The 13,325-nt window shown below is 39.5% G+C and overlaps 1 protein-coding gene across 1 annotated transcript in view; it reads left to right on the forward strand.

Annotated features, from left to right (window-relative positions):
• LOC117408853 (GDNF family receptor alpha-4-like) overlaps positions 1-13,325 on the forward strand; it is a 99,385-nt gene that overhangs the window by 60,794 nt on the left and 25,266 nt on the right. Inside the window, exons 2-3 of the mRNA XM_034014212.3 lie at positions 10,290-10,568; positions 11,581-11,661. Of these exons, the coding sequence (XP_033870103.2) occupies positions 10,290-10,568; positions 11,581-11,661 (360 nt within the window). The remainder of the gene's footprint in view (positions 1-10,289; positions 10,569-11,580; positions 11,662-13,325) is intronic.

A 13,325-nucleotide genomic window follows, 5' to 3' on the forward strand; every position in this document is an offset into this window, starting at 1 on the left:
AAGATGGTAGAGGGAAGATTTGACTACGGAGGAGATGTGGGCATCAAAGGAGAGGTTGCTGTCAAGAAGTATACCAAGGCTTTGTATTGTGGGGGAAGGCAGCAGCAGACAGTTTCTGAGGTTCAGGGCAGCTATATTTAGATTCTTAAGTTGGGCTTTAGATGCTACCAGAAGGAATTCAGATTTGCTAGTGTTCAGCTGAAGAAAATTGGCAGACATCCAGGCCTCAATGTCTTGAATGCAAGCCGAGAGTCGGACCATGGCAGAGAGGCTTCCAGGGTCGAGTTTTAAGTATAGCTGGGTGTCGTCAGCATAGGAGTGAAACATGAGGCTGTGTTGGCAGATGAGGTGACCCAAGGGAAGCGTGTAGATATTGAAGAGAAGGGGCCCAAGAACAGATCCTTGGGGGACACCACAAATGACTGGGTTTGCAACACCACTGCTTCCATCATAGAAGACAGACTGCATGCGTCCGGATAGGTAAGAGGACATCCAGGAGAGACAGGTTCCAGAGATCCCAGCATACTTCTGAAGGCGGTCAAGAAGAATGCCATGATCTATGGTGTCAAAAGAAGCGGTTAGGTCAAGGAGGACAAGCACAGAGGGAGCACCAGCATCAGCATTGAGCAGGAGATCATTCACAATCCAGAGCAGAGCAGTTTCAGTACTGTGATGCAGCCGGAAACCAGACTGTAGAGATTCTAGCAGATTGTTGTCCGTGAGATGTTTCGTCAGCTGAATGGCTATAGCCCTTTCGAGAGTGTACCATGAGCAGTTTCGATCTTTCTTGACGGTTCTGGTTGTAAGCGGGGCAACAGTGTCGATCATATAAGTAAGGGTGGCATTGTAGAGGGTTACCGCATTGTCAACTGAGGACGGGAGAGTACCAGTTAGAGGGGATGCAGAGACACATTCTGAGAGTTTCAGAGGATTCAGCAGATTCTTGGGACGGAAGGAGATAACAGTATCAGTAGCGGAGGAAGGAGCAGGGAGATTAATATTAGCAGTGATTAAGAAATAGTCAGAGAGATAGATATCTGAGACGGAGAGATTGGAGATATCAAGGCCCCTGGTGATGAGCAGATCCAGGGTGTGTCCTCGGGTGTGAGTGGGGACGTTGACAGATTGAGAGAGTCCAAGACAGTCCAGAAGCGTGTTGAAGTCAGTCACGAGAGGGAGGAAGGCAAGTCAACATGATTGTTGAAGTCACCTAGGAGTAGGAGTTTGTCAGTAGAAGTGCAGACGAGGGAGAGGAATTCAGAAAACTCGGCAATAAAAGCAGAGTTGCTCTTAGGTGGATGGTAGATCACAGCAAGGGTGAGGGACATGAGAGAAGGGATCTTGATGGAGAGATGCTCAAATGAAGAAAAGGCAGGCAAAGAAAGAACTGAGGCAGCGAGCACAGAATTTGCAATAACAGCAGTGCCCCCGCCTCGGCCAGTGAGGCGAGGTTTGTCAAAGAGGGAATAGCCCTTTGGGGTAGCTAGATGCAGCGAGTGCATGTCGTTTACAGAGTGCCAGGTTTCAGCTAGAGAGAGAAGATCAAGATTGGTATTGGCTATAAGTTCGCTGAGAAGCAGAGATTTGTTAGTCAGAGAGTGACAATTGAAAAAGGTCATTTTCAAGTTTGTAGCAGGCAGTGTAGGGGGAGAAGGAGTTAGTAAGGGTATGTACACCAGTGTTCATTCTGGGAGTGGAGAATGAATGAGCCCGCTTTGTCCAGGGGGTCCAGACGTTAGGTAGGAATGAGGCCTTTAGTAGCCATAGGGAGGGATTTGGAAAAGGTCCTCACTCTGACTGCCACAGCTCAGACTGCCACAGCTCAGACTGCCCTTGGTCATGTGGCCCTTAGACTGGCTGGCGCTTAGAACAGCTGGCATTCTAAGACACTGAATGCCAATTTATACTATCCTGTCGGCCTGCAGCCGTATACTTAACACTAAGTTTGCATCACCCTCACAATTCAACACGTCCCAAACACAGTTTGGATAACTTAATTCCTCAATTGAGGTGAAGTTTACTGGAAAGTAGATGCTGACTATATGTCATGGCCCCTGGACTGTGGACCTCGTAAATAGTTGTTTAGGTTGTTTTGTGTGAGTGTGTGAGTATATTAGTCTGTATTACACTTGATAAATGTGTTACTTTGTTCATAATTTTATGTCTGCCTGTCTCCAGCCAGGTCCGCTAGGATTGTATTTAGCGAGGTGGCATGGTTTCCAGTCCTGTGTGTGTGATTAATAAAAGAGTTTTGATTTATTTCACACACTGTTTCCTCATACTTTCTTCCACCGCTGCAAAAATATCTTTGTATCCCCGAATAGAAAAGCATCTCCTCTTTGGAAACAGGACAGAAGGAGTGGTAACTTTTTAAATCATTTCAATCATTACACCTCGAAATCTAATACTAATTTAGAGAATAAATAGTAACCATGTGGCACTGCTCTTTTGGTATCAGTTAAGGAAATGTCAAACGTTTTAGTGTTGTTATGGTAACAAAAGCAACCGTCTTAACGGTAGAACTGATGTTGGCCAGCATATTGCTTCTCACACTAAAAAAAGATTGATGCCAATCAAAAATGACATCTACTAATATATACTGTCCAGGGCCGTAGCCAGCCATGAAAAATGACAGAGGCACTTGCCCGTGCTGCCCGCCACTGAAGTTTTTATAACAGAAGAAAAATAATATGAAGACATCATTATATTATTAAGTGCTGTATTCGAGTATTGAAATGCACATAATTAAAGCTAATGATGCTATGTTACACAGATATGTCAATAAAAAAAGGCATAACAATGTATAAATTAGTCTTGTAAAAAATAAATTACTAATCACTCTGATTAAATAGTTGTAAGGTTTCAGAAAAGAGGTTCACAGAGAATTCACAGCTGACCAAGCACTCAGGAAGATTCAGGCTCTGACAATGAAATTGAGTAGCCAGTGTCAAAGCCTTTTTCTTATTTTTTTTTTTTACTGCATGCCAGGAGGGTTAGGTTAACAGATTTGTTTCGCCCTCTGCTTCTGGGTTATGTCTTTATTAAATGTGCTTGCTGTGTATTTGGGCTAAAATCGGATTGTATTTCATTTTGTGGATTTATATTTATATAAGGGCTGCTCTTATGAGAATTCCTTGATGATATTCTGCACTGCGATAGGGTAAAAACCTCTCACTTGTAAATAGTATTTATTTTTGTGATTTTTATTTTGTTACATTATTTATAAATGTCCCAGGAAAGAGTTAATTTTGAGCCTTAATGACCTGTCAATTTTCATGTGACTGCAGCTGGTCAAACTGAATTGCATAACGAACCCCTCGATATAATGAACAAAAGGCTTGGACCCCAACAGGTTTGTTATAGTGAGGATGCACTGTAGCTCTATGTAGCACCCTGGAGTCCAAAACAGAACTAACTGCAGCACAAACAGCTGTGCTTAAATACAGGTAGGCCAGGCTAAATTGCCAATAAATTATAGAGAAAGGACAATCAAAATGAACGATACACTGTTGGAGTAAGTTAATGAGATGAGATTGTGAATAAAAGTACCTGTTTGTCTAATGTATGCAGTATTCTATCTTATTCGTTAAATAATTAAAACGCAGTACAATTCCCGAATTTAATCAACTTTTATTCAAAATCAATCTGACCTGACAAGTTCATCAGATCCTCAAGTTTGTTGTTGTTATTTTTTTTCTTTAATCTATTTTGCTTTGCCGCATGGTTGCTGAACAAGCCAAAAAACAAAGTCCTTTTTGACAACCTATATTCACGACAGAGATATGCCTGCGTTACTCCTTTTTTCAAGCGATCAATATAGTTTCCAGCTTTGTTACATAAAATGATTTTCGTTTCTGAGGCATAGTTACACAGGGCGCGCTTTTTATTAAGACAAAAGAATTGACTTCACTGGGGAGGTTGATTCCTGTGCGTACAGCCCGGGATGTTGACAGTGTGTGTGTTTATTTGATCTTTTTTTAATTCTATTTATTTGGGGTCCAGGGGCCAGGTGTGTTATAACCAAAAGTTTGTTATAATGTAGGGTGTTATAGCAAGGGTGTACTGTATTTTGTTAGAAACTTGTTAGACAAATTTATGTTTTGTGTTTTTGTGTTCTTTTATTTAATTTGATAAAAGTGCCCAACCCTGCGCTTAAACCACACCCTCTGACTCCTGCTGCTCTGTTTCAGCACTTGCTACCATTCTGCCTTTGTCCAACACAGTCAATCCTCACATGTACAGAAACATTAGTTTAGTGGCATTTTTGGACCAAGAAGTTTAATTTCAGTATGTGAGAGGGGAGGGATCTGGACTGGCCATCAGGTGCATGCGTGAGTTTGTAGGGGCTTCGGACACCCCGTGTATTCCCACGCTGTCAGGCAGTGTCTTATTGACAGGGATCAGCTGTGAAGGAATCGGCTGACGCTCTGTCGTTGGCTGGGGGTGGGACTATACGGGGTGAATAGCTAAATAAAAAGGCACTGTTTTGTATCCTCTCTGGCTCATACAGGAAGTATAGTGGAGCGTGACTTCACCGTGGAATCCTGATACTTTGAATTGAAACTGGAAACTCTGGAGCAGCGAGTCGGGGAGACAGTGTGGCAACTCCAGCACACAGACCAGGTGGTGCAAGCAAGCCACACACTGGCTATTTTCTTTTCACTACGGGTGCGTTGTTAAATTCATTGGTGCTCTGCACCGCTGAGTCGGAAGTGACGACACTTGGTGCTCATCGGTGCAGGGAATATATCAACAGTTTGGTGAATCAACATAGCTGATAATAATAATAGAGAGGTTGCTGCTGCGGCATGCAAGGCTGTGGATGACCTGTGTGAGCTGAAAGCTTATTGGGATGAAGGTTTAGTTATCTTTAACCGACTAATTGTTGTTACATTAAAGTATAGAAAGCAGCTAGCCTGCAACTGTAAATGTTTATAAATATGAATATATTAATGGATACACTTTCAAATACAGTTTGAAGTATAAAAGGACAAATAACATACACGATAAAAAAATAATAATCTGTTCTCCCTCCCATATTGAACTCTTGTACGTCACCAGCTCAGTTGGCTACTCTGGATAAGTTGGCAAATGTGATATTGTTTATCAATCTGTTTATTAAACGCTATTATACATTTATTAAAAACTCCATACTCATTTTCAAAAGATTTGGCATCTCTGAATCTACAATTACATTGATAATAGTATCTCCTTATAAGACAAACTTCCACAATGGTAGTGGCCAATTTGGTTTTGCTGCAGTTCACCGACTCTCAGTCCCGGTGAATCCGCTGCTTCAGCGGTGACGCACCGGTGAATTTAACCACAGTTCATTGAGCACAGGTAGAAACCTCAAGCAAATGTCCCAAAAGTTTGCAGAAGCAGTTTATAGTAAGCATCTGCATTGTGAGTCTGTCACACAGTACATAATATTACTCTGCAAGGCCTGTTACACTCTGGTCAGCCTTTCTTCTGAAACAAAAATATGTGCTTTTAGGGATTTAAAAAATTTAGAATCCAGCTCATCCTTCACAAAACCACATTGCAGGGACTTCCAATTGTGTGAAAAAGCTAGCAGGTCTGTGGTTTTTATTTTTAGCATGTCAAATTGTATATCAGGAATTTAGCATACCAAGCTTAATGAGAAACTAGAAAAGTTAAGCTAACAAAAAAGAAAGAGATTTAATTTGTAACTTTGCAAGATGAATATCAAACAACAAACCCTGTTTTTTTCCGTGGTTATGGATGTAACCATTAAATATAACGTGTTTTGCAATTTCGATGGATTTTAAGCAATGCATTATTTAAAACAATGCTTGCATTTGCTGATTTTACGAGTGCCTCCAGTCAAATTATACATGGACGAAGATGGTCTGGAATAAATATTTCTGAATAAATAATAAATAAAAACATGCTGTCTTGTTTGTTTTTCATTTTGTGCCTTGCAGCGTTTCTCTTTTTATTTTTATTTGCTTTTTTTAAACTATCAGTGTCTTTTCTTTTTATTGTTTCCTGACATTCTAATTAAATGCATGCATGTTTGTTATTTACCCAGTTATGTAACGCAAATAAATGTCACTGCCTTTTATTCAGAGAGACTGAACTTCGCAGGCTGGTTGCTTATGTGGCAGGGGAGGCATTCCAATAAAATGGTTTCCAGAGCTGCCAGCACACAGCACTCATACTGTCGAGTGCAGGAAGAGCGTAGTGCTTGTGAAAGATGGAGGAATAACTGTATGAGCACTGCCAGGATCTGAACATGTGGGAGCTTGAAGACTTGGAGAGTTGGCAATGGGATACAAGAATGTTCAGATCTACCAACTAGATTCATTTATTTGATTTTATAAAATGGTATTTATTTAACCTTTTTTGAACCAGAAAAGTCCAATTGAGATTCAAACATTTTCTATAAAGGAAGATCTGGTCAAGAAGGTGGCCTGTAAAAAAAAGAAAGAAAAAAAAGCAAATTCAAATGAACACAACCAATACAAACAAGTTAGTCAAATTAAAGAAACAAAAGTTGTATAAACCTCAATGCAGATTGAATGGTACAAAGGATCCAGTTTTCTTAATACTGTGGTAGTAGATAAATAATGTCACTATAGTCAATCGGCAGCAAAATGGACTCAAGATCAGTTGTTTTCTAGTTTGTTCTGAAAAATAAGATTTATGTCTAAAAGAATAACCCAATTTTAATTTTAATTTTTTTTGAGAGTATATCGACATGTGCTGTAAAATTTAAATTCCTATCTAACCATACTCCCAGATATTTGTAGTTATTTACTAGTTTAATGCAGGAACCTTCCAGAGGTTCATTTGACAAATGGTCTCAGCAGAGAAACCTCTGTGTAGTGTCTTGGAAGCTGGTGTCCAGTGTCAAGTGGTGATAGCAACAAAATTATTGTCAAAATACATTAAATAACTCCATATGAATAGTACTGATAACCATTTTTATTTTTTTTATTTTGATGATTGCAATTTGTACCTGTTTTTATTTTTTTGTTTGTGTGTTTTCACGATGGCCAGTGCACTTGGGAGAACCAGCACCACACACTCCTCTAAAGAGAATCTTACTTCTGCACTTTAACAAGGGTCAGACAGTGCATCACACAATCCTTGTACACTTGCTCTTAATTTAGTCTAATCTGTCGACATCTGCAGTGCTGTTTCTTAAATAATTTGCTAATAACTACAAGTTTCTAGAATGGAAAACTGCTAAATCCTTTGATTAGTTATGCAGAGCAGCTAGTTTAATTCCAGTCAGTTTGAAGATCACAGGTCATATTACTACAGTGATGGCCAAATGTTTTGCATCACATAGAATTTTAGGATTGAGACATAATTAAAAAAAAAAACATAAAAATGATATGAACATAATTTAGATCTTTTATTTAACATTGTGTAATCAAAGAAACCAAAATTGTATCACAAAAGTCTACCGGAAGCCATAATAATAGCATACTTGCCAACATTTGGAAACTGTTCAGCGGTATGCTCGTCTCCCCCCCCCCCAGCTCAACACGACACGACCATCATGACAGTAAAAATAGACATAATGAAGAGTTCTTACCTTTGTATAAGTTAGTAATCAGCAGACGTATCAGCCACACAAAGAGCACAGCGTGTGGCTTTCACTCTACTGTGCAGAATATATTTTTTTTTTTCTATGGGTAAATATCTTTCTTCCTACGCATCAAGACGTGGGACATTTGCTAGGAAATCAGGATCATATAGGGACTGTTGGCATGTTTGTAATAGCACAGAATTTCATGTTAGATTTTTAAATGCAACTTTTTTCGTTTTTTGTCAGTTTTTTGTTAAGTATATGGAAAACTACAAAGCTATATGTAATTCACTATGTTAACATAACATTATTCAGCAGGTTTCATTCGACTTTATGAAGCAAAGTAATTAATTCTATATTGTGATACAAAACGTTTGGCAGTAGCTGTATGTACGAGAGTCCCCACAGCCAAACACAGCTGCCACCTTTTTTAGAGGGACCATAACTGGAGGGCATGGAGACGCGTCGAGTTTAACGCCCTTGGACTGGTGTACCGCCATAGCTTTTCTTTTGTGTTTTTGTAAATAGTAATTTGAGGGACAGATGCGTCGCCTCCTCCTCCCCAGCCTCCACCTGCTTTTTGGCTCTGTCTAACGGTGGAGGGCAGCTATCCTGCCCCCCTGCCCATGGCTACCTTACGGTCAGCCTCTCCACTTATCTGCAAGTTAATTTATGGGCAGGGTTACATTGAAAGGGAACCTCAAAGCAAAGGAATGCAGTGTAAAATATGTATAATGTAGTAGTGTTGGCTAGTATGTTTTAATGAATAATCTATCGCTTGGGTTTCCTGACTGAAATCATTTTCCTCTCAAGTTCTGGAACTGTCTGCAGCAGTGTTACTAGTGCATTCTTGCTGACTTACACTATATAAATGATATAGCTTAACAGATTCTTCAATCAACACGTATTAGTTTAATGAGCACAGTGGGACTGTTCAGGTGTTTCATTAAACTTTTTAATTATTTATAGTTCCATTTTCTTTCTTGTATCTAACCATAGTAATAATGAAAGATACAGTAACTGTTTGAATAATGTTTGGTGCAACAGTACAAGATTAGACATTTTCCAAATAACCTCTCTCGAAATCAGCTTGTGCTGTACTACTTTAACCACTGAATTATATCAAATTGGACTTCCTAATAATACAGTGATCCATCCTTATCAGCAGAGGAAATATCATTAATATTGTATAAAACATAATGAGAAAGTAAAGGACCAAATATTAGAAGTGTGGGGGATGTGTATGTGCTGAAAATGAATTGGAAAGTAAATAAGAGGACTGATAAAGTGTATCTGTTTTTACCACACAGGAGAGCATATCAAAAGTGTTTGTTGCAAAAGAATACTGTACATGTAATCATTACTCCACTCTTGACATAGCAAAGATCTAACTTAATTCAAAAGAAATGAAAGAGAACATGGTGTTATTGGGATCAAAGCCATCCTGAACAAAGCAGGGCTCATTTTAATGTCAATACACTAAATAATTAATCTCCTTATCTGCTTTATAACTTTAAGAAACATTTGGTTTGATCCTCTTTTTTTCCTGCAATTTGATAAGGTTATCTCTGAACTTGTAAATGAAGTGATGCTATTCCTGGCCCAACAGCCAGATTGCTTTAGACATCAAAACCATCAATACACTGTGTGGTTTCTAGCCATTTACAGAGATGCCACTAAAATGCATGGCAATTTTCTTTCTTTTATGAGTGCTAAAATTGATGCCAAAATAGGTTCTAAAATTAGTGTGTCTCACTGCAATTTATATGCTGTGACAGCAAAGAAAATTAAAAAAAAAAAATAGAAAACGTGTCCTGACCAACATCAACCAAATGTCAGGTCACTGCTGAAATTTCAGACAGATTAGGTGATGCGATTAAATAAGTTTTCTAAGTGCTTCTAACCACAATGGAGCCTGGCCCTTTGGTTCAAAGGTTAAACCACTCACCTGGGGAATGCATATAATCATTTACTACACAGTTAAATCAATCTGTGCCTAATTCTTTCACTCATATTTTTTCGAACAACAGAACATAAGGACATCAGAAATATTCAAAATGAGAGGAAGCCATTCGGCCCATCTAAGCTTATCCGGTTCCTAGTATTATTATTATTATTTATTTATTAGCAGATGCCCTTATCCAGGGTGACTTACAATTGTTACAAGATATCACATTATTTTTTACATACAATTACCAATTTATACAGTTGGATTTTTACTGGAGCAATCTAGGTAAAGTACCTTGCTCAAGGGTACAGCAGCAGTGTCCCCCACCTGGGACTGAACCCACGACCCTCCGGTCAAGAGTCCAAAGCCCTAACCACTACTCCACACTGCTGCCCTATTCAGCAGTGTGGAGTAGTGGTTATCCAAGGTGACTTACAGAGACTAGGGCGTGTGAGCTATGCATCAGCTGCAGAGTTACATACAACAACGTCTCACCCGAAAGACGGAGCACAAGGAGGCTAAGTGACTCAGGGTCACACAATGAGTCAGTGGCTGAGCCAGGATTTGAACCGGGGACCTCCTGATTACAAGCCCCTTTTCTTTAACTACTGGACCACACAGCCTCCTATAAATCTCCCCACATTTTCTGTATCTGATTGATCTCAGAACTTCGTCAAGTTGGGTCCTAAAAGGATCCAAGTGTTTATTCCTCAACAACAGGTCTAGGTAGCCCAGTGTCTCCTCTTTTCTTGACACTTTTCAACTGTCTTTCCACAGACGGCCTCCAGGTGGTCCTATGCTCTGGTCGAGACTGCCTGCGGGCAGGGGAGTGGTGCTCCAGCGACCCCGCCTGCAGCCCTCGGCTCCGGACCCTGCGGCAGTGTGTGGCCGGGAATGGCAACATGAAACTGGGTCCTGGGGCCCGCAACCAGTGTGAGAACGCAGTGACAGCCCTGCACTCCAGCCCCCTGCATGGCTGCAAGTGTAAGAGAGGCATGAAGAGAGAGAAGAACTGCCTCAGCATCTACTGGAGCCTCCACCAGTCCTTCCTTCATGGTGAGTGAGCTCGCCACATAAACCACCCTCCCGAGCCACTTAACACAGCACGCTTTCAGTACTTTTAAGATTGGATTCAGAGTTGCAGTCCCTAAAGGTTTTAAAACCCATTACCTCATTACAAGTTCCTCTGCCTATTTAGTTTTTTACTTTAAGAATCTTGTGGAAGAAATTAACCAGTCACAGTTACGTATTTACTAGGAAATCCAATAAATCTTATCCTGTATACAGATTTGATACCGTGCAGTTCTAAATAAAATAAATAAATAAAAAACAACACTGCTTTTACTGCGTTTAATAACAGTTCCTGAGTACAACCTTTGAATTTGTGATTTATAAATAAATATGTTGTATGTATTGTGTATCCTTTTATATGTAACGTAATTTTGTACAGCTTTGCTTCGTTCTCTCATACAAATTGCATCTTATTATAGCAATTTGTAATTATATAGCAATTTATATAGCTGGGCAGCAGTGTGGAGTAGTGGTTAGGACTCTTGACTGGAGGGTCGTGGGTTCAATCCCAGGTGGGGGCCGCTGCTGCTGTATCCTAGATTGCTCCAGTAAAAACCCAACTGTATGAATGGGTAATTGTATGTAAAAATAATGTGATATCTTATAACAATTGTAAGTCGCCCTGGATAAGGGCATCTGCTAAGAAATAAATAATATATATAGAAGCACCCTGCCCTACAAACTACATAATAAGTTATATTTTAAACACTCAACAGTAAGTGTTGTCCTCTTCACATTTCCAATCTGCTACTCACTTGATAGCTAGAGTGCTTTGAGATGTTTCAATATAGGGCAGATACTGTATTAATTTAACAGCGGAGGACAGAGAATTCATGAATTAATTTCATCAGATCCTGCTGTTTAGTGCTGCTCATTTTCCTTGCAGGTAGTTCCTGAATTAAACGGTTACTTTTTGATAGAAGTGATAACGCCATTTGTAAGGTTATCTTGTTTAGATTGACATGTGAACTGATTTTTGTTTTTTCCGCTCTTGCAGGAATGAACCTGGTGGAAAACTCTCCTTATGAACTGGTTGATAAGGGTTTTGACTATGTAAGGCTGGCCTCCATAGCTGCTGGTGAGTTCAGACAATTTTTGTGTTACATGGTGTAGTTATGTCTAATCTAGCTGCATGTATGGTATTAAACAATATAGTTAAGGCTGTATTTTTTTCACGGTTATCACGGATTTCAGGACTTCCCTGAAATGTATCCATTGTCATGTAATATGTAGTTTCCCATGAAGATTCCCATTTCTGAAATAAGTGTAAATATACATATTTTTTCACTTGAAAATAAATACAGCAAACGTTTGCCTTATTGACACACTGTCAGTTACATTGCTTTTAGGAACCTGGCAGCCAGTTTAGTTTGCTTACAGTAAATTAAATTAACACAGTGTATAGAGCTGCATGATTTCCTTAGATGTTTTCAACCAAAAAGACACCAGCTGCATCTAAGCCCATTTCACACTGGCACTCCTACCCGGGTCCGGACCCATGTAGTTTGAAATCACGTACCCAGGTCCCAGTGACCGACCTCAGGATTTGGGTCTACACGCTTTGACCTGGGTTGAGCGAGACAAAATGCATGACAGCCGTTCATGAGCCGATGCAATAACAAACAGTTATGCCTACATGAAGGTTTCACTTCTGCAAGGAACATTTCTGTTTAGCCATATTTGTGTTAATTGAGACAGAGCATGAGCCAGATTGCAGCAGGCATGTAGAAACATTTGCTCTGATCAACATCTGGGCCCTGTAACAAGCTGCTTCCGGGGCATCGATACACGCATTGTTTACTTGCGTCTGTCACCCATGTCAGCCCTGCCTTATCAAAAGCAGTGTAAAATCGCGTAGCCGACCCACATGACACCGGGTCCGGGCATGGTAGGAACTTGGGGTGACCATTGTTTACGTTTTTTTAATTGGGTTTTTATTTTTACATCGTCCGACTACTCTTGTCATCCTTTCAGTGCCTTCCTATTAATTACCAATAAGTAACATTGCACTGAGTCACACACAGAGAAACGCAGTAAGTACACACCTTTGCAGTTAATCAAAAAGTCCACGTACTATTATATGCTCTAACTTGTCTAAGAGACTCTAGGCATTTGTATTATTTTTTATTTTAAATGGTGTTGTAAAGATGATGCCGTCTCTATAAGTTTTAAGGCAGCAAGGTCAATTGTGTTGTAGGGATGTTTACAATTTACAGATCATTGACATGGATTTTGCCTAAATGTATTTGTACAATGTACACTTTCACCTTCACATGTCTGTATGCATAGAAAATGTTCTTATAATACTGTGAGTTTTCGGTGACTACTTTTAAATCATGTTGAGTTTATTTATCGTGGAGGCAAGCAAAGAGTAATAGAGAAAATGCATGATTAGAGGAATTCACCAAACAATTAATTATAAACAAATTGTGTATTTGGTTAGGGAGCGCTCAATTTTAAAAGTGTAATACATATATAATGAAGTGTTACATACATGGGGCTCTATGTATCATTGGTTTTTCTTTCATATCTTGACTTTTCATAGTTGTGACTTCGTAGACCTACCTGTGATGTATTAAAGTCATTTTCATCCCATAACTCAGTTTCATCCCTGCTGCAGTAGATTAGTTACGACTGTTCGTTTCAAACTACTTTCGTATGCAAATGTACAAATCTCATTATAATACCGAAGTTTCACGCTTACCCTTGATGTATTATAATTTTTTTATTTACGACTTCGGT

Source organism: Acipenser ruthenus, chromosome 2, assembly GCF_902713425.1.
Source record: "Acipenser ruthenus chromosome 2, fAciRut3.2 maternal haplotype, whole genome shotgun sequence".
In the NCBI taxonomy this organism is placed as follows: domain Eukaryota; kingdom Metazoa; phylum Chordata; class Actinopteri; order Acipenseriformes; family Acipenseridae; genus Acipenser; species Acipenser ruthenus.